At 43.3% G+C, this 22,451-nt stretch overlaps 1 protein-coding gene across 3 annotated transcripts in view; it reads right to left on the bottom strand.

Moving 5' to 3' along the window:
- KLHL8 (kelch like family member 8) overlaps window positions 1-22,218 on the bottom strand; it is a 56,615-nt gene extending 34,397 nt beyond the window's left edge. The window contains exons 1-6 of one of the 3 annotated variants that reach the window (XM_088456406.1): window positions 22,136-22,218; window positions 17,492-17,772; window positions 9,321-9,869; window positions 8,987-9,173; window positions 7,352-7,495; window positions 1,327-1,438 (exon numbers count right to left, since the gene is read on the bottom strand). In XM_088456406.1, coding sequence (XP_088312532.1) covers window positions 1,327-1,438; window positions 7,352-7,495; window positions 8,987-9,173; window positions 9,321-9,869; window positions 17,492-17,704 — 1,205 coding nt within the window. In that variant the 5' untranslated portion in view covers window positions 17,705-17,772; window positions 22,136-22,218. Of the gene's footprint in view, window positions 1-1,326; window positions 1,439-7,351; window positions 7,496-8,986; window positions 9,174-9,320; window positions 9,870-17,491; window positions 17,773-21,850; window positions 22,072-22,135 lie in introns of those variants that run through there. The other 2 variants (XM_088456407.1, XM_088456408.1) reach the window with 2 other exon arrangements.
- Between the last annotated feature and the right edge of the window lie 233 nt (window positions 22,219-22,451).

The following is a 22,451-nucleotide window of genomic DNA, read 5'->3' as shown; positions in this document are numbered from 1 at the left end:
AATCCACCTGCTGCAACCACCTGCAATAAAAAAAAAAAAAGAAAAAAACACCTGTTACATATTTGCCCCCCCCCCCCCCCCCCCCCCCCCAAATCTATTTCACTAGTTTAGAAGTTTGATTTTTTTTTTTCACCCCCAAAACGAAAAAAAGTACTTTTTTGGGGTGCCCTGGGTAATTGAAAAAAAAAAAAAAGGTACAGTTTACCTTTGGGGGACAGTCCAAGGGGTGCTGGGTGGTTTCTGGAAGTATGCAACCCAAAATCCCAATTCTGCACTCCTTGGCTTTTCTATCCAAAACAAAATTAACCCTGTACTACAATCGGAGCAATTATGTTTTTTCACAGTCGCCTGGCAGTTTTACTGCAGCCGGCATACGAAGGCAGGCACAAGTAGTTGTTTATTTAAACTATAGTTGAATGGCCCAAACTATTGTAGGTTGATTGTATAATATTGAATACAGTTCAAGCCCCGTATAGTGGTGCAGGATGTTTAGGTTTACTTTAAACTGCAACTAACAGTGATGGATTCCATATAACAGCTACATAAAGTCCACCACTAAAGGGGAGATTCAATTAGCCGCAAGCTGCCACTGTGCATTTGCCGAGCAATGCGGTAGACAGCTTCTCTTCGCACCTTCATAGGGACGAGCATAATCTGCCTTCAGAAGTTAATGCGCGGATTTGGCACCTGATTCATGGAGACAATCCCCCGGTGTCATAATATTGACAGTACCAACTTTCATGACATCACTGATGAAGATCTAGTTATATGAATGTAATTTAGTGATCAGGTATCCAGAAGTTGTAACAGTGCTATTTTCCAGAGATAGTAGCACAAAGGCAAAGACCAGCTGGAATTCGGATAAAGTTTAGTAACATAAAATAGAGACACTAGGCATAGAGTCTCCTTTCCGGTCTGTTGCCAAAGCTCCAATATTGTTTTTTTATGTCATTTCTTTATGTTCACAATATTTGCCCTGATTGTTTGATATCAGTCTTGTTCAATTTATAAAATGTAGGTTTCTTGTTTTCCCATGAAAATAAACACAACTGAAAAGAAAGAAACATTAGAAAAAATAAAAAATAAAAAAAAGAGAGGGACTCTAACCCACCTACCCCCAAGCAATAGATTTTACTGTGCAGCATTTGCTTACACAGCACACATGGACCATCCATCAAATGGGTAAACAGGGAGATCTTTTAATACCAGATGTCCCCTCAACACAATTTTAGAAGGTACTTAATGATAATGCATTCTAACATTTAATCTCAAGTAACAGGGATCATAGGAAGCTTTAGGAATACAGAATATTTTATGCAGACTTACCTTTTTGTATTCATTGAGGCTTTCATCATCCATTTGTTTGTTAGTGGATCAAATAACTCCATGGTACCCAAGTGTTCATTTCCATCATGACCACCAACAGCATACACCTTGCCTGAAAAACATTAACAACCAGCATTCAGTCATAATGATACACACCATATAGCACAACTGTCTGAATACATAGTACTTTGCTAAAAGGAGTGAACAGTAATATAGGGGCCTTTGTATTAATAATCACTGCACTGCCACGATTATTAATGGTCATTAACCTGACAGAAGGGGAAATCTTGTTTAACATGAAAATGTCAATGTACTACGATAACCACTGTCCCTGAGAGTTACATCCCCGGCATATCCACAGTGTCAGTTACCAAAGCCAGGCGAAGGCTGCGGGGAGAGGGATCGTATTACATTCCCTCTCCTCCAAAAATGCCTCCATGGAAATAAAGTGGTTTATGCCATCTGCGGATGGTGTAAACCAATGCGGCCAACTCCAAAAAGCTCTGCATTTCGGAGTTCAATACACAGGGGTCAGACCATAGCCCCTATTGATTATAATAGGACTTGCTTAAGCTGGCCATACACGCTAGAATTATCGGGGTGATCCGCCCGATATCTGCGGATCGCCCCGATAATTGTAGCCTGTGGGGGTGCGACTGAGGGTTAAATATTGCTCGGTCGGGCATGCCGGATTGTCCAGCATGCCCATCCGATAAGATATTTACCGGTAAACTGTCGGCCGCATCGGGCAGTGTATGCCCAGCCGCGGCCGTCAGACAGATATTTCCTGTGTTCCTTCCCATGGAAGGAACAGGGGAAATGTCTCCTCCCCCAAGGGCGGAGCGCAGATGTCTGCCAAATACACTGATATAGCTCAGTGTATGCCGCAGACATCTGCGGCTGGCAGACTGCCAGATAAAATGTGTCGGTCTGACAGACATTTTATCTGGCCGTGTATGCCCAGCTTTAGTCTTTGCAGGAGATTTCTGTGAAATCTCCTAAATTAGGATATTAGTACATAATAATTCATAAAATTATACTGAAACTGCCGTTTCTACAGATGTGTCCTCACTCATCTTTGCTGTAGTCGCGCAAACATCCCCTCTCGGTGCGTCCCTGGTTCATGAGACTGCTAGTGCCGAGCGTCTTTTTTAATGTTTGCCGAAAAAAAAAAAAAACTAGGACGCACCAAGAGACTGATTAGTAACTTCATACTTGTATATCTATGTGCAACTGAGTCTTTCAATCAGCATGCAAAGTGCTACGATGCAGCGAACTGTCAAGTTCCATTTACAGCCTCGGTCGCACACAGATATACAAGTGTCACATATCAAATTAATCAGCAGTGTCTCCTGGTGCGTCCTAGTCACATCACATTTTTTGACGCTAGCAGAGTTGCACAGGACCTGGTGGCTCACTCACGCCAGGCATATCGCACTGCATGGCGCATTGAGGCTAGTTGAGCAAGGACACATCTGTATATACCTTTATGAAGGAAAGGCTTGAATAATAGGCAATATGATATACATGTGGAAAATATGCCTTCTGTCTAGATGCTACAACATTGGTTGTGACCATTACAAAACAAATGTTTTACTGTCACAGGAGACCTTGGGGCATAGGCAATGGCTCTGCCGTCGGGCACCACATAGTTAACTTTTGCTCCCAGGATGCATCATGGGTCCCCTCCTATACCCCGCCCCCAGGCCAAGGCACCTTCAGTTATGCAACAAGCCCATGGAAAGGGAAAGTGAAAGAAAGAGAAAGACAGTGACAGTCTGGAACACACACTGATCACTGAAAGGAGACTGACCAGAACACAACCCATCTGAAGCACAAAGGCATCAGGGTGGGAGTCCTGTGGACCCTATGGACTTCGTAGAAATAGAGATAAAGGTAAGTTCTCACCATATCTCTTATTTTCTACTGCAGGGTCCATAGGGCTCTACAGGAGGCCTTGGGGATGTCCCAAAGCAGTCCCTTCAAGGGTGGGGACACTCCTGTGCAGAAAGGAGAATCCGCCACCCGAAGGAAGCATCCTGAGAGGCAAAAGGTGTCAAATGCGTAATACCGCACAAAAAAGTATGGACAGAGGACCACTTAGCAGCCTTACAAAGCTGAACAGCCGAAGCGCCACGACGAGCTACCCACGAAGGACCCACAGACCGAGTGGAATGAGCCTTAACGGAGGGTGGCACTGGCAGACCATCACGAGTGTAAGTCAGATTGCCTAACCCCAAGATCCACTGGGGGTGCCTAACCCTCCCTGGGGGGTGCCTAACCCCAAGTCCCCCCCCGGTGCCCTAAACCTAACCCTCCCCCCCCCCGCGCGCCTGTCCGCTTGCGGCACCCCGGCATCCCTTCGATCGGGATGCCGGGCGCCTGTCTCCCGGCGTCGGGGAAATGACAGGCGTCTAGATATAGACGCCCGGCATGTCACCCTCGCCAGGATATGACAGTCGGGAAGCAGGCTGCCAGTATTAAGGCAGCCGGTTTCCCGACTGTATACCAGGCTGAATACGAAGAACACCTTGCATAAAAGGTGCGGCTATCAAGAAGAGGAGCAATCCTACTCTGAAACCACACAGAAAGGGCAGAAACATGCACCTTCAGAGAATCCACGCCGTCAAAGACAGGCGACCCAAGTCCGGGTAAAGGCAAGGACCTTGAGACAACAGGTCCGGATGTTGAGGCAACAGCCACAGGGTGTCGATGGACAGATAATGAAGATCCGAGTACCTGTGACACAGGGCAATGCCGGAGCCACTAGTAGTATCATGCCACCCTCTTCACTGAACTTCCGCAGAACTCGAAGTAGGGAGAACGGAGGAAAAAGGTAAGCAAACTGGAATGTCCACTTGACCGACAGAGCGTCTACTTAAAGAGCCTCTGTGTCTCTTGTTCAAGACCCGAACATCGGCAGCTTGCGATTGTGACGAGATGCCATGAGGTCCATCTCTGGAAGGCCCCACTTGTCCACCAGGAGTTGAAATACGTCCTGGTGAAGAGACCACTCCCCTGGATGCACGTCATGACGGCTGAGGAAGTCGGCTTCCCAGTTTAGTACGCCTGGTATGAACACCGCTGACATGGCAGGAAGATTGTCATCCGCCCATGCCAGAATGCAGGACACTTCCGCTAGAGCTGCTTGACTTAGAGCTCCTCATTGACTGTTGATTTAAGACACCATCGTGGCGTTGTCAGACAGAACCTGCATGGGCTTTCCGTGTAGTATGCTTCTGGCTAGTTGTAGAGCCTTGAAGACCGCCCGAAGTTCCAGTATGTTTATGGGAAGGGCGGACTCGTCGTCTGTCCACCTTCCCTAAAAGAAGTGTGGGCCTATCACTGCGCCCCAACCCCTGAGACAGGCATCAGTCATCAAAAGGACCCAGTCCGGAATCCAGAAGGGGCGCCCCTTGGTGAGGAGAGTCGTGTGAAGCCACAAAGACAGAGACAGACGCACTGCCGGAGAGAGCACCAGCGTCTGAGTTCGAATCCGATGAGGCGATCCATCCCACCTAGAAAGGATCAGTCTGCAGAGGCCGGGAATGAAACTGAGCATACTCCACCATGGTCGAATGTCGACACCATGGAGCCCAGCAACTGCATTGCCGCGTGAACATACACTCGGCGATTGTGCAAGCAGGAGATCTTTTCCCCAGTCAGGAAGATCCTCCGCTTCTGTGAATCCAACAGTGCCCCTAGATGGAGAATCCTCTGAGGGAATTACCCACCCGTGAGATTGGAGTACTGAAATAGTCAGTTGGAGGTGGTGGAGAAGTACCTCTGGAGACCTGGCTAGGAGCAAAAGGTCGTCCAGGTAAGGCAACAGGCGGACCCCTTGTAGCCGCAGATGGGCTGCCATTACCACCATAATCTTGGTAAACACCCTCGGAGCAGTAGACAGGTCAAACGGCAGGGCCTGAAACTGGTAGTGTTGCTGTAGCACAGCAAACTTGAGAAACTTCATGTGAGCCAAGGTTATTAGTATAATAAACCGCAGGGTTTCCATTTTGAACAGAGGTACTTGTTCAGGGACTTTAGGTTGAGGATAGGCTGGTAAGAACCATTTGGTATCGGTACCAGAAAGGTTTGAATAATAGCCCATCCCCCTCAGAGGGTCTGGGTACCGTAACAATGACTCCTGACTGGAGCATATGACTTTCTGGATATCCAAGGCCTTGTTCTTTTGCGCCTGAAGTCCCGCGGCGAAAAAACGATGTGGAGGCCTGCTGCTGAAGGAGAGGGCGTACCAGTGAGAGACCACTACCCTTACCCAAGTGTCTGTGGTGGTCTGGCACCAGCACTGGGCAAACTGAAGTCAGCCCCCCACCTTGGTATCCCCCAAGGGAAGGCCCACCAAGTCAGACCGAGGGTTTATGGTCAGGCTTGGCAGCCGAACATCTGGTGCTCCAAGCCTGCTTCTTAGGTTTCGCAACCTTCTTGCTTCCTGCAGGCCTAGGAAAGGACTGAACGTTAGATTTTCCTTGAGGAAAATATGTCCGAAAGGACGATGTTACTGATCCCGAAGGAATCAGGGCTGAAGGGAGACAGGCAGACTTTGCAGCTGCCAAGGTATCCACAATCTTGTTCAGATCCGGACCAAATAACACCTTTCCATTAAAGGGTAAACACTCCAGCCCTTTCTTAGACTAAGCATCCTCCCTCCAAGACTGTAGCCATAGGGAGAGACGCGCCGAAATGGCTGCAGCTGAAATCCTGGATGTTAGGAGGCTAACATCCAACACAGCCTCATTGACATATGTGGCTGAATCTCTGAGATGACCTAGCAGTTCGATCTGCTCACTGGTAGCATCCAATGGCAAGGACGACTCCAGAGAGTTCGCCCAACGTTCCATGGCCTGGCCATCCAGCATATGGCCATAGTCAGTCTTGAAGCCCCTCCTGAAAGGGAATAGATGGACTTCAAACACACCACCTTTTATATTCATTACATCCTTTAAGGATGACATGGACCGCATAGGTAGTGTCGCATTTTTTACCAGGTGTGTAATGTGAGAATCCACCTGCAGAGAAACTTCCCATTTAGAGAAATAATTTTCTTCAAACGGATAAGTATAAGTTAACCACTTTTGAGGCTGAAACAGTTTACCTGGAGATTTCCAAGCCTCCTCCAAATGCTCCACTAACTGATGAGACAGCGGAAAGACCGTAGCAGTACTTTTTACCTCTTTGAAATAAGCATGTTTGGATTTGGCAGCCGGGGCGTTCTCATTCCCTATTTCCATGGCCACACGTACCGCATGTATAAGGCCTTGTACATACATTTTTGACTTCGGCTCAGCATCCCTCTGTGGGGGCTCAGTCTGATAAGTCGTCCCTGGTGGTCCAGTGGCAGCGCAGGCTGTAATGCCTGGCTCCACTGTGCAGCCGTCCTAAGGGAGCCCCCAACCTTGAGGACCACCGGACTGTATCAGCAGGTGCCTACCGCAGACGCCTGCTACTTACCTGAACAACGTCCCCGTAAGATCCTGCCACAGTCCAGGGACCCTCCGGGGTCCCCTACTAGCCGAGACCCCGGAGTCCCTGCCGAGATCCCTGGATCAGTAGCGGCATCTCGGCACCAGCGGGGTGGCGGAGCACAGCACGGACGTCCGCTGGACGGTCAGTGCTGAGCGCTCATCTTGTCTTCTGGGGCTGTCTGCGCAGCCCCTCTTGCAGTGACCAGACTCTGGCCAGGAACCAACTAAACTGAAGGTGCCTTGGCCTGGGGGCGGGGTATAGGAGGGGACCCATGATGCATCCTGGTAGCAAAAGTTAACTATGTGGTGCCAGATGGCAGAGCCATCGCTTATACCCCAAGGTCTCCTGGGGAGACCTATGGACCCTGCAGTAGAAAAAGCAGTTCTTTCGTGAGACACATTACATTTATTTTGCTCCTCAGTTTGCATTCGAACTTAAAAAAAAAAAAAAAAAAAAAAAGTGACGTACAGTTTATTGGTATTCATTTAGGAGGACACTTGTATTATATGCAATTGTGTAATTCGAACATTTTCGTACTCACCTCCCACAGAGATTACACCAACGTGTCTTCTACGACTGCTCATTTCTGGGCCAAAGAACCAACTGTTTCTGCTTACAGAGTAGCATTCAATGCTGCGAAATGGGTCCCCGGAGCCTCCACGTCCACCCACACAGAACAGCACACCTAACAGGGAGGACAGACACTCCATGTCAAAGATTAAAACTGCTGCAATAAAACTATCATTTGATCTGAGGGAGGGGATATAATGTATTGAATGCAGCTCAGAGTAATACTATTATTTTTGACATTTGCGCAGTCATGAAACAATTTAGAGTAATCCCTAAATACAATCAAGTACAGATGATAACTGACTCGCATGCCTGCAACCAATCCTTTACAGGCGTAATCAAGCACTCAGGGCTGACTGTAAAGTCCTTTAATTGGGCTCTAATTGGCTGTTGATGCAACTGGCTATTTGTGCCACCGTTTGAAATTTGCAGTTATTTAATCTGCAATTCAAATTAATGGATCAATAGCACAATACAGACGTATGTGCATCTGATGCTGTTAACCTTTGCATGGAATGCCAGGAATACGATAATCGTCAGACATTAACTTGGACTCAATAGTTCATGAATCATTAACAAGTGGAGTGGCCTTGGTCACTCCCCAAAATTCGCCTTGTTTTAAAGTCACTGAGATCTCTTATTATAGCCATGCTAGCCATAATTCTAGGCAAACCAGCATCTTTCTACAGGAAAGAGACCATGCATGTATGCATGCTGGGATAATATTTAAGTAATCTACGAGCCATAGTAGTGTTAAAGTCCTTTCATTCAATATGCTCAGTATTCCTCCCTTACCCTGTAATGTGCATTCTTTTCTCAGTTACCTCTAATACACATACCCTAGCCAAACAAGAATGGTCTGCCCCTGATGTCACTATAAGCAGTGTTCTGCCACAGACTGACCTTTGTGCGCCTCCAATTATAATTCTACAAAAGTGTACTATGAACTGATGTGTGAAATCCAGATTGTATGCAGTTAGATCACACATACATGCAGTTTGCTCATGCTGTAATTAGGCTGCTGAATAAGAATATGGTCTACATTTCTAAATGCTGTTTGAGGCATTTTCGGTTGTACTGAAAAGATCTATTTTGTGTAAGGTCACTGACATTGCAATAGAGAGAAAAAAAAAAAAGTCCCCACAAACAATAAGCCTGTTTCGTAAAACTACTTAGCTAATCAGTTTTATTGGCATCAGTACATTTATTGTGTAGATTTGCCCAGCCCAGAGATTTCTACCACTGGCACGTGAAGAGGGTTTAAGTTCAGTGTTTACAGTTAGGTTTTAGGATCATAATTTAAAAACCTGTTCCTTTTCGATCCCTAAACAGCAGCAAATTCTGTGTCAAGTTGAACATAATGAGAAGAGGGGAAAAAAAAAAAGAAAAAAAAAAAAAAAAGAAGACTTCTAACCACAACATGCTATGGAAAACTTGTTTTCTTGTTTGTTTTAACTGTAACAGCAACCAGAATATTGTTGGGGATTAGGATGAATTAAGTTTCTTGGAATAGTTGCTAAGGTTGACAAACTATATTAACTACTCCTAACAATTTACTACTCCAACACACATATATACATATTATATTATATAAAATACTGATTACCGGCAGTATGCTTCCTTGGTGTGGTGCGGATCGTGTAAACAAAGTCAGGGACAGCACGGCTGCTTAGATGCAAGTGGTAGTTTCTAGCTTCATCCAGCAGATCTCTGCATTTCAAGTTCTGTTTGATGAGGTCTTCCTTGGCCACAACAGACATGAGGAATTCAATGGGTAACAAAGGCAGACGAACCTGAGAAGTGGGATTGTCTTTTTTTTTTAAAAATCCACACAATTAAGAAAGAAACCAAAAGAAAAACCTAAAAACAACTACTATATATTATGGCCTCCTGTAGTGCATACTATTCACAAGTCATGGAAAATTTCTAATTAGAATTACCTGAGAAAGCATTTCATGGAGCCATACTTCATGGTGCTGTGGGTTGGCACGGAGCCACTTTATGGATGCACTGTAGACCTGCCTCTCGCTCTCAATGTTAAGGTCTCCAGAAGATAGCAATTTGTGTAGGTGCTGAGGTGACATGGTGACAAAGTCCTCACATTCCACTACCTCTGGGAAATGGTCACAGGCATAGCGGTCAGCCATGTCCATTAAGTCCACCCGATTGTGGCTCTCAGCAAATGCTCTAACAGCCAGGCAGTTAGAGGGGTGAAAATGTAGTTTCATGTATTCACAACAAGCCTTGGCGACTAACTCCACTTGGAGTATACATGCAGCATACAAAAGTGGTTGGACGTTATCAACAGTGAGGGTCACTTGGGATGAATATGCAAACTTCACTAGGTCTTCAATGGCATCACCATCAAAGTCACGTATCTCAATTAATGTTTGTTTTGCTTCTGCCATATCAGAGAGGAACATTGCGCGGAAATACGGTATCACGCAGGCCAACACAAGCTTGTGACAAGAAATCAGCTTAGAACCAACCTGTGCAAGTAATGAGAAATCATGGGTTACAAGATTCACGTAATTAGAACAGAATCGTTCATAAAAATATTCAAACAGCACTGAGTTGATGTACTTTAAATACTGTATGTCCAATATGCACTTATCCATCTTTGTCAGTCTGCACTCACTGTATGGCCAGACAGGTCTTTTAATGTTATGAAAATGTGCATGACACACTTCAAACTTTTACTAGCACAAGGAAAGCCACAAGTTGTATTCAAGAACTTGAAAAGCCATTTGCAGTGCAGTTATTAGATATCAAGTATACGCTTAGATGGGCTAAATGTTGCTAGACACCATTGAATGTCATACAATTGCACAGTGTTTCCGTAAAAGCAGGGTATGGTGAAAGTAAGTTACCACTTAGAAATGGTTAACTTAATATGCTAATCAGCATTTGGGGGGCAGCGACCAGGATGTTCTACAAAACGGGGGTACGATGGTTATACGATCTTGTCTCTTAGAAAGAAACACTAGGACCTGCAATGCCGGCAAATGGGCGTCTGTTACCTTTACCTGTTCCTAAGGCATTAGCATTTTTTTTAGCATCGCTGTTACGCCCAAAGGCACAGCAGTCATGCTTTTACCGTACAACTCTTAAACACCCCCATAGCTACTTAGACTTGTCGATCACTATAGTTATGTGGGCCATACATCTAAACGCTGATACCCAGTTGTGCCGATGCCGATGATTGTCGATTTGTCAAATGAACGACAAAAAAAAAAAAAAAAAAAAACCTCCAAAAATCCCTGACTCCGACCATTTGCCAGTATCAAAATTATCCACCACGTTGAATTTTCACGATACTCCGACCCAGGCGTCGGCAGAATGGGGAATTGCCCTGATAGAAACTAGATGTATGGGCCCCATTAGCTAAAAATTTAAAAAGTTAAACAAGGTCATGGTCGTCACAATTACAAAAGGAAAAAATTAAGAGGGGAACCACATGGTCCCTAACATTTGTCGCTTTGCTTAATTAGCACAACCCACTTTTTTCTGCTAACAATGTTAAAGTAAAATGCAGCATAAAAATCTAACAAAAGCTTTTAGTTCCATAATAATCTTAATTTCTCTGGCTATGTCCATGTTAGTATTGGTAAAGGTGACGTTAGAATTTAATGGTTTTTTTGCTCAGCACACAAAAAAGGTTTGAAAAATTGACATTAATGGTGTATATGTGCTCTGACATCATACATCCAAGGAGGATTTAAGTTCAAGGCAAACTAGCTGATTGAGAAGAAATGAACTGTATTCATTGGGGAATACAGGAATACAAAGGGAGGACCTCTACTTCTTTGCATGAATGAGGCAGGCTTATAACATATGGAATAAGTTCATACGTGCAATTTACCCTAAAGTAGGCAGATATTTAATCTCAATTTGCGTGGCTATTTTGTAATATACATCCCCTTCATTAGATCCTGCCTTACAGATTACTGAAACTCATTACTGACTGGTTTACTCATCACGAACCATTTTGAAAGGGACTACTAGAGTACTTTGCCACAATATTAACCTGGGTTATAACCATTAGCCATTACTGTGATAAGGACAAGGATTTATTAATGTAACCTGACCCTCAATGCTGCACTCACCTTTATGTCCTTACCGGTAATTAGGTTACCTTGATTTAAACACATACATGCCTTGCCTGTTCTGCATTTAGCAGTGGCCGAATTACTCACCTCCAGGCCCCTCCTCCTCACAATCAACTACACGGCACCAATACAGACTCCTGCCTCCGGCATATAACCACTCACAGATTATTAACATTTATTCAAGGCTTATGCAGAGAGGGCACACTGTCTTTACAAAGCGCACACACTAACCAGATTTCTAAATCAGGAAGAAGAGACAAAAATGAACAAGCCATAAAATGCTCTACCAAAGGTGCATATTTAGAATTTATCATAACTTGGTCCTGATGATCATCATTTCTTATCACCGCATATATCACCTGAACTTAATACTCACACACATAACAGGCAGATCCTGTCCCTAGGCGTAAGTAGTAAAAGTGATTACTACTGGGTTCAGACCCCAGCCACACTACTGCACATGCATGGTCTACTGACTACACATGTGCTAGTGGACTTTACCAGGAGAAAAAAAAAAAAACACACATTGGCACCCACAGGAAAAAAATAACAAAATGGTCGCTACAGAAAAATTAAAATAACCAGCTGAGGTGGTTTACAATCATCCCTGTCCAGTCTCTCATCAGCTGGGGAAGCGCAGTCACACTCAGTGACTGAGCACACAGTGCAGGGCTGGGAGCAGAGTGCAGGCATGCAACACGGTGTGCGTGACCTATGTCAAGCCGCCGCGTCTCCGTAGGCCACAGTCCGTGTGCGCCTGAGCCTCCCTGAAGAGTTCAGCACTGCCCTGGCCAGCAGTACAAGTAAAGTCAGTTCTGACTGCACTGACCTCGCGGCACACTTGACAACCGCTCGTGGCACGCTAGTGTGCCACGGCACATTGGTTGAAAAACGCTGCACTGGGTGCTTAGCTTTCACATCTTATGGTGCATACACAGTATGATCTGTACCACAAACAACTTGAAAGATCTTTCAAAAGATATCTTTCCGTGAAGTCACCCTGCCACATCTCTGAACAGGGAAAGTTGACAACATCGTCTAAGTTGGCCTGCATGCATGGACGATGAAATAGCTTTATCATCTATGCGGGAATGCGCATTGTTTGTCATTGTCAGGTTGGTGACTGCAAAAAAGTGAACGATATCAACGATATAGTTAATGAAAGTCGTACCGTGTGTACGCACCACTCATGCAAAAAGAAAAAAAGGTTTTACTGCCTTAGGCACATAGTACAACCTTCTTCTACAAACTAAAACTTTATATTAAAAATAAAAAAAATGATGTTTTGTTACAGTATAGGTTTACCAGTTTGTTCACCAGAAATGGCCAGACATAACTAAACTCGGGAAAAGGAAAAAAAAAATATATGAACTTACAAAGAAAATAAAATGATGAAGGCGTACAAAAGACAACATACAAGCCTACTTTCTTAAGGGAGGTATTCACTTAGCAATTTAACCAAGCGTTTGCAAGAAAACAACCTCATTATCGCGCATGCATCGGGCATGTTTTGGTCGGAAGCAACCAGCGATTCGCGTGCCCACTGGTCGCTTCCGACATCGCCCGTACATGCTCGTCAACCTGACGATCTTGTCAGGTTCACATGTGCGGGGATGAGGGATGTGCCTGGACTGAACGAGAACATTCAGTCTAGGCACATCACTAGATATACAAACGAGAGCACGACAGCAATGTCGCAATCGTGCTCTCGTTTGTATATCTATAAGTGGATACCCGCCTTTATAATCAATAACCCACCGCACGCAAATAACAGAATATAACCATTCAATGAATCTTGAAAGATTACTTAGGGAATATTGGTGCATTCGGTTTAAAAACAAGACTATAAAACAAATTATATTAAACCAGGGAGTAAGGCCTTACTGAGCATGGAGTAGCATGCATCTTATTTGCGCTACTGCCGCCATCTCCTGTTTAATATCCTGCTAAAGGGGACTTCTGCTTGCAATTGATATCTAGTGTGGAGCCTGCCGTCTGGCTCCTTAGCGCTGGAGTAAGCTTTTTCTCCTCATAGACCCCCTTCTGGTCTACTATATGGACCAGGGGCGACTTTTCTGCCCGTTTGCCTCTACTTTGAGATGATATACCCTCCAATGTCACCAGAAAATAATTTCTCAAGGGTCATGTGTACCCATAAGTCTGTAGGTGCCAGAATGTGACAGAACACTTAATGCTGTCAACCTTTTTTTGATGGCTTTAAAAAATAAATAAATAAAAAGCTTTAAGATTGTGATCATACATACAAAAAACAATACCTAGAGCCATTAAAGTAGTAAAAAGTAATGTACTCTTATAAAAAGCTAACCGTCTCGCAGAACAGTATATAGAACATAATTGACATGCAAATGGTTGATGCCCCGAGATGACCGAAAGTTTGAATGTTAGAATTATTAGCAACAAGTTAGTACGGAGTTCAATCGAAGGGAGTCATGTACAATAACTTAATTGCAGTTAGGAGTAATCCGCAATGTTGATTACATTCGGAGTTGTGTGTGTAAGTGAGATCAGGGGTCCCTTTGAAAATGGACCCTTAAGAGTAGATAATTAAATGTAGAGCAAGGAGTTTTCCGAGCTATGAATATACAGCATGTAAAGTGTATTTCAGAAAACAATAATGACAGAAGTGTCAGTTTCCCCACTTGCCAAGGAGAAGCAACAGTTTAGTCTTTTTATGGAAGACTTTCCTCACACTTACGATTCCAAATACCCCAGGTTGTCTAGTCATCTAGAGAAAGCCAGCAGATAAATGCGATTCTCTAGAGACAGGGGCCATTGTATTAATATAATTTACAAGGAACATGACAGATCTTTATATGAAATTCTGACTGGGGGAATTCCAGAAAATGGCCGGAGCTTATAAAAGGCATTGCCAAACGGAAGCTATATAACCACAGCAGCTTCCCAAATTGTGGACCTATTATAGTTATGTTTGATAAGTATACCTTACTAAATTGATGCTCTGTGGACTGGAGATTATATTGCTAGCACGTTTACAAAGACATATCTTAGTTTTGGGATATTTTAGCTAAACGTTACCCGAGTGATATGTGACTGATTAATATTTCAGTATTCAAAGCACCCTTAATGTAAGATCCATAGCCTGTAATCAGCGGCTGCTTGCGATTACGACAATTGTTGTCTATCAGGGCAAGTCGCTGACAAAGGAGAATTGAAATTAATATGAAATAGAAATGCTCCATATATAAATGAAAGCCCCCAGTAGCACTAACCAGTTACAGAGACCCTAGGGCTATATTACACTAAACAAACTAATGAATGAGGTATCGCCCTGCTATAATGGAAAGAAATTTGCTCAGAGCAGGACTGGTAGAACTGTGGAGGATGCTATGGGGGTTATTTGTCATTTGATTGTTTTGCTTCTGAATTTATTGCATATTTCAATTTTTATTCCTTTTAAACCAACACTCGCCTCTTTGGCTCTTCCCAGCACCACTGGGCTGTCAGACTGGGATAATTAAAAACATTGCCACCTAAGTGGTCCTAGTATATTGGCAAGTGGTTCCTAGAATGCCTGCTCAATATACCAATAGAGTTTAAAAAAAAAAAAAAAAAAAAAAGTGGTAAATAAAGACAATAAAAAAGAAAAAATACAATATTGAATTAACTAGCACACTCAGTGAATACCCTAAATCAACTTATTATGACAATATTTCTCTCTCTCATAGTTCAATGAGACAAACAAGTGACCCAAACTGAATGACTGCGGCCTGAATGGAATATGCATCATTAGCCCACCTGCCAGCGGGGTGAAGAGGCGACTAGCTGCACAACCAATGACACGCCTTGTTAATTGTGCAAACAAGCCATTTGTCATGACCAGAGCATGCAATCAGCTTGCTATGATTTCCCCCTACCACATCATTTCTTAATGATCGAGAAGGGTCTCAGAATAAAGAATAAAGTTAAAAGCGGGCTGCCTTTGAGAATTTTATTATAATGTTTTATTTAGATTATTAGAGGCCATTAGTTCTGTGAAAAATGGACACCCACAACCCAACAGTGCCATACAGACGCTTAATGTTTTTCATCACGAGTCTGGTAGTCCCTGGGAGCATACGCAACACTGGACTTCTTTGTTTAATTTTTATTACCCCTCACACCCCTTTCTTTCCATAGAGACAAGAGTCTAATGTTGATCAGGATGGGACTGGATTCCAATATGACAATGGGGCTTCAACACTAGAGGCTTTTGGCAGGTTTACAATATAGCAGAGGGAAAATCTCCAGTTTTAACAAAAACCAGTAACTTCATTGTTAGTGATGGAGAACTACACTTCCTACTCATTTTAATAGGCCATAATTTCTTTATTTCATAGGAGTCATCAGTCCAATTAGCACCAACCCTATCCCATCTGTAAAAGGTCCACCTGTAAACAGGCGTAAGTACGCAAACACACGGTTCCATCGCCACACCCTCTGAACTCCATTAAAGCCGAAAGCCCCTTCAGCACCCAGTTACACCACTTCACCAGCAAGCAGATGCAAATGGAGTTGCGCATGACACTGAATTTGCAGTACTTTTCGCCTACTTGGCGTGTTTTCGCGGCCAAAACACGCCAAGTAGGCGAAAAGTCCAGCATGAGAAACTAATTGAATATGGCCCATAGTTTTAAGTTTCACTGTACTGTATGGACAACTTTACAATTGACGTTATCACACAGTAAATTTGCCACAACGATTATTTCAATGAAGGTCAAGTGAATATAATGTTTATAAGGGTTGGGTACGGGACGCCGGCGCTCAGGATGCGGTGCTCAGAATCGACGCCGGCATCCTGAGTGTTTTAGGATACAGACACCTGTTGGTAAGTGTCTTAACCCTCACTGCAGCATAAACCTATCCTTCCCTCCCATAGCCTAAACCTAACCCTTTCCCCCTGCAGCCTAACCTAACCCTCCCCCCAATTCTTATCGTCGGGATTCCGGCGCCGGCATTCTGAGCACCAGCATCCCGACAGCCAGGACAAACTACATCCCGTTTATAAGTCACAACCTGCATGACTGCAAACCAAAATGTGTTCCCTCTTTAATGGAAATGTTATCCAGACTGAACAGCTTCATGCACCCAGGGATATTTGTGTGTTGGGCCAGAGATGTTCTCTTTAGCTAGTACCATGAAATAAATAACTTTTCAACTGAAAGCATAACACAAGCAAATATAGATAAACAATACACTTTTCCAGAAGTTATTTGGCTTGATTTCCGGTGTGTAGGAATACCAAATACTTATGTAAGGTATGAGTCTAGGAACAAAGTGTTACATTTCTAATTTATTTTAAAGAACGAGGATGTCAGTACTAGTAGATTGAGTGTAATCTAGATCTATCAGCATGTTAACATGCTTGATGCAATCTAAAACTAATCTCCCCATCTGCATCATTTCACTATTGAGGCTTTCCATAGTTCCTTGACTAGGCTTCCCTTTACTAATCACTGTGTTTGGTGACTGGGTGGCCAGAAACTATAGGAATGGTTCACACTTCATATATTGGAGCCTACAGTAGACAATCACAGCCGTGTTCTGAGACCAGGGTGGCACAATGTAAGGCACGACCCATGGCCTCCATAGCCAGCAGACATTAATAAACGTCACCTGGGTATAAAACACAGTCACAAGTCTGTGAAAGGCAGTCAGGGAGGGGTTAAAGGTTAGTCTAAAAACCTACATCACATGATTACTTGAAGTATTTGATTATAAACTTTTATATACAACTTCAATCATAATGTGATCTGGTTCTGCCAAGTAATTGAGTGTGCAGAGTATATAGAGCTGTTGGGAACTTGCCATTATCAGCTTATTTTCTTTGTAATGTTAGAAAGCACCAATATCATCAGAACCACTTGATAGTCAGGGTAAAGACTCCGGGGGGCGATTACACATATATAACAGCAGTCAAATATTGCTAGTTGTCAGATTGCGAGGAAAAAATAGCAATGTAACTGATTGCATAGAAAAGTTACCTTAAGAGTGACATCACATAGCTCACCCACTTCATAGAAACGTAGAAGTGAGCTGTGGAAATCCTTCCATGCCTCATCAGCTTCAAAGACAAATGAGCCATCACTCTCACTGTCACTTGTAAATGACTTGTCCTGATGCAGCTTCCTTTTGCCCTTTGTTTGCTGTGGTTTGATTTGTCCAGGTAGCATAGACTGCGATGCCATCAGGAGCATGAACAAATCCCAGCAGAGCCAAGTACTTCATATTAATGCGCACAGACAGTAAATGCAGCCATCTTGATCTGTAAACGTAAAATACATAACTCAATGAGGTTCACAAAAAACAAAACAAAACACGAACAGCACTAAAAGTATTTTGTTTTTGCAAAAGAATACAAATGCTTAAAATGACCTCTGTACATGCCCAATGTGCAGGATTTTCTCAAAGCCCCAGGTTTTTGTATTAACAGAAAGGAATAGTGATTATGTAAGAGACAAAAACAATGTCACTCTAGTAAACAGTAGGCTACTAGTGGGCTTAGCAGCCGGTTAATAGAAACCAGATAAAAGCCTGCCTCATGATTTTTTTTTTCCTATCATTTTTATAAATAAAAATGTATAAACACTGAATAATATATTATGTATTGAAATTTAGGCAGCTGCATAGGTGGTTATTGTTCCATAACTGTGTATATTCCTTAAGACTACAAAGAAATCCAATTTAATTCCATAACACCAATAGAATTGTGGATTCCTTTCCGACACACTAACAAACATCAGTAACATAGCAAAAGCAACTAATTGTATTTAAATTTGCATCTTACAGTTCTACGGCTATACAGAATCCGAAGCAGCTCATTTGTATGACTAGACAGGAAAAACAGGTTTACTTGCTTGCTATTTAACACAATTAGCCAGTAACTATGGAAACATTCAGTAATGAGCTAGATGTTGATATGTGAATCTGTAGTTTATAGTCACTCTTAAGTTGGGTACACACCTATACAATCTTCAATTGGGTACACAATTGTGACGCAGCAACCGACTGGCATTTGCGCTGACCACACAGCAGTTTTGGTAAACACAAATACCAATCGGCCACTCCATAGGGCAATTCAATTCAGCTAGATGAGAATAGTGCCGGGAAGGAGTTGCTGGAGCTATTCAATTGACCGCGCTATTAAGTCCGACTACAGGATTTCTTCTAACAAGCACAAATCCAGTTTTCAAGCTTAGCGCGGTGCCAATAGCCTCGCAGCTGGTACTTTAGACAGAGAATGCTGGTTAGCATGACTAAACAACCATCCTTAGGCACAGTATTCGGCAAGGGTGGGCATTTATATATGTGGAACAATGTTGGTTACAGGCATATATGGTGTACACAACTAGCGTTCCCGTTAGGCTGTTTTTCTTTCTGGAAGGCAAAAAGCGCCCTGACCTCCAGAAGGAGGGCAAAAAGCGCCCTGCCCTAACAGCCTGCGGGAACCGTCTTCACCCGCGGGTCGCAGTGTCCCGCAGGTGAAGAAATGTGCGGTGACTCTATTCTCCCTGTCTGCAGGGCAGGGCTGTCTGCGGGCCAGCGTGTCCGCAAGTGCCAGGCACGCCCCCAAGAGTGACGAAAAGGGGACGCGTATTATAGACACGCCCCCTTTTCGATGACCACGCCCCCTTCTCAGTCGAACGTGCCCTCTCTAGCTCCGGCGCCCTGCCTCGTGCCGGAGCTAGAGTGAACACTACACAACCACTGATGCACAAGCGATATTTTATTTGTTTGGTCGATGGATAGATCAAAGAGTGTGTACCCAATCCATCATTTAGTACGGATCTTGCAATTCCTGACCTGTTTTTTTCAGACATTGCAAGAATGTGTACACTCCTACAATTGTTTTATCACAAGATAAGAGGTCGTATCTGAAGACCTGATCTTATGCTCGTCCTAAAATTAATCAGACACGATTGTCCTGTCAGACAAATCAGGAGGCACGTACGCACTACCATCCATTCTGTCCAATGCTTTGGCATCAGCGTAGCCCGATAGCTAAAGAGCACAATCATTTCAGCAAACAATTTAGAGATATGAGGATCGTGGAACGCAAAGTACATTGTAAATGTGGGTACGCATGAATCTGCATGCTCATGAATTTCAATCGCAAGTGGAATTGCAACTACCATCAAATCTGAAGTATGATTGTATAAGTGTTTACCCAGCTTTATAGCTTGCGTAAACATAGTACTCCATTTGAAATGCTGTTCATATATTCATTGCGCTCTATGCAATAAAGCTTTCCTTTGCAAAACATACTTTCTGAGCTGGCCTTTCCCAAGCACAACTTTTGTAATACAATGTGCTGCTTTATGAAATGACATAAGAATTAAGCAGAGTCAAAAAAAAAAAAAAAAACACACACCACAACTCACCAATACTTGCAGACCCCCTAGAAGTCTATTTCGCTAGTTTTTAAGTTTGTACCCTCACTTTGCACTTTTCATCCCCTTTTTCAAAGTGCTTTTTTTGGGGTGTTCCTCAAATTTATTTAGGTTTATTTTGATACAGTTATCCTTTGTGGGGCTGTCCCAAGGGTGCTGAGCGGTTCCCCCACCTTTGCACCCCAAAAATGCAATTTTACACTTCTTTTCTCCACCTATTCAGAGGCTAATCTTTTTCACCTATTACATTATATTGCATTTTCGTGTACACAAAAAGCAGACTGAATTGATTACGGCGATACTTTCCGACAGGCGAAAAGTCGCAACCGGCGATATTTCTTCACGGATCTCGGCTTTCTGCTTCTAATTGAATATGGGTCTTAGTTTTCAAACCATTGGGCCTATGTATCAAAGCTTGATGAGATAAAATTGTGAGATATAAATCACCAACCAATCAGCTTCTAAATTACATTTTATAGGCGGTGTTTGAAAAATGACAGTTAGGAGCTGATTGGTTAATACTTTTTCGCTCACAATTTTATCTCTCATCAAGCTTTGATATAGGCCCCTATCTCTTTAATTAACAATTTAGCATACAATAAAAGAAACAAATATTTTATTTTGCCTGGCAAGTTACAGGCTTGAAACCTACACTTTGGCAGTGGTTCAGTGCAATGCTGAATAGCCAGGAAAGAAATTCCTGGAGCTATTCAATTCACCACACTGTTATGTTCGACTAGAACCACTTAAGTTGGACATATACCGGTTACCATGCCTTAAGCCGGGTGTTTGGTCGCGGTAACAGGCATTCTCCAACTAAATTTGCGGCTGTGAGCGACACGCTAAGATGGAAAACAGCATAGCGGCCGACACTTAAGTCCGATTTCTGCTCACACCTCAGAAGGTGCACAAAGAAATTTAGTCAGATTTAACAGCGCAGCCAATGGGATAGTTCCAGGAACACCTTCCCAGGACTATTCAGCATTGCACTGAATTGAATCGCCCCCTTTGAAGATTTAGGGGCCTATTTATATCATTTTTGTAATCAGATATTTCATAAAAGTATGAAAAATCTGCAGTTGTTGCATAATGTTATGCATGACCGCTATGTAACAACCACCACTTAATGTAGGATAAAAAGCTAACTACCACCGCATACACAGTCCCCATTATTTGCAATGGGGACCACGGACAGACCTTTAAGTACTAAACTGAGAAGTGAAGCTTTTCGGAATCTGGTCACGTTGGTTTACAGCCATCCTCAGATGGCACAAACTGCTTTATGCCTAAATAGCCATACTTAGAGGAGAGGGCTCTTACGATGTGCAGTGTCAATTTTTCAGGAGGAGTCTTTCATAACTGAAGACTCCTCCGATATGCCAGGGATGTAATTCACAGGGACATCGGTTAACCTACCGCTGTCCCTGCAAGTAAGATTTAGCACATAGAGAAATTCTAGTAACTGCGTCCCCCCGCCCATTAAAAAAAATAAATAAATGGGGAAGAATCACCCTGCACTGCGACATACACCTGAAAAAGTGGTGGCAATACCCCTTTTTAATACACGCCACCAAGATTTCAAATAGTTTGATAGGTGCGCTGCATTTCATGTGCAGTGTTAGGATACATACATACACTTTGTGCCGTTAACAGTGCTGCTAGAGAGTAAATGGGCGCCTCCATCTTAACAGTAAAATTAACCCAAGTAAAAATGTATATACATTCACACAGATATGGCTAGGTATTTACCATGGATAAGCATCACATGACATATCCCACATCTTGTTGTTAGCTACCACATAAACAAGTAGTTACAGATTAGATTTACACTACTTTCTGAAAAATACTCTACAGAACATATTAAATGTGACTGGAATGGACCATTTTGTAAACAGATTCAAAACCAGAAGAACAAAACACACTGAAGTTACACTGTGCTGTGAGCCTACTTACATTATTACACTAATAACAGCTTCGCAGAGTGTCTGGTGGATATTTGCAGAAGAAAAACCAAAGGCACACAAGTAACTTATTACTGAGACTGTGATGGGAAATGCAGAGAGATGAATGGGAGCTGCTCCCTACCGAACCATAGAATCACTTGCACCTCCATCCCCTGCATACACAGAGTCTTACAGCGTGATGCAGGGAGAGGGGAGGAAGCAGCTATACATACACACACAGGGGAGCAGGGAAAGGGGACTTAGCACTAGCTGTATTACACGTTATTATACACACCCAGCACACCATCACCGACCTCTCTGTTTTCCTCGCAGCTACTTCTGCCTTCTACTTATAGCCCGCCTCTTTCCCGTGCTCAGTGTCAGTGAGCATTTGGCCTGCAGGTCACGCCCCCTAAGCGAGTGGCTGGCATCCATCTTTGTTGTGGGCAGTGAGAGCCGACTAGTTCAGGCCCCAGGAAATACATGTTAAGCAAATCATATAGCAGCATGTCATTTGTACTTGAAACACAATACGCCTCAGATTTCAGTCTACACTCTAAATTACTTAATTTTTGAGTGCTCATTTGTTCCATGTATGTAATTCTGAATTC

This window comes from Taudactylus pleione, unplaced genomic scaffold, assembly GCF_031769625.1.
Source record: "Taudactylus pleione unplaced genomic scaffold, aTauple2 ptg000703l, whole genome shotgun sequence".
Lineage (NCBI taxonomy): Eukaryota > Metazoa > Chordata > Amphibia > Anura > Myobatrachidae > Taudactylus > Taudactylus pleione.
This window is presented reverse-complemented; position numbering and strand designations above follow the sequence as displayed.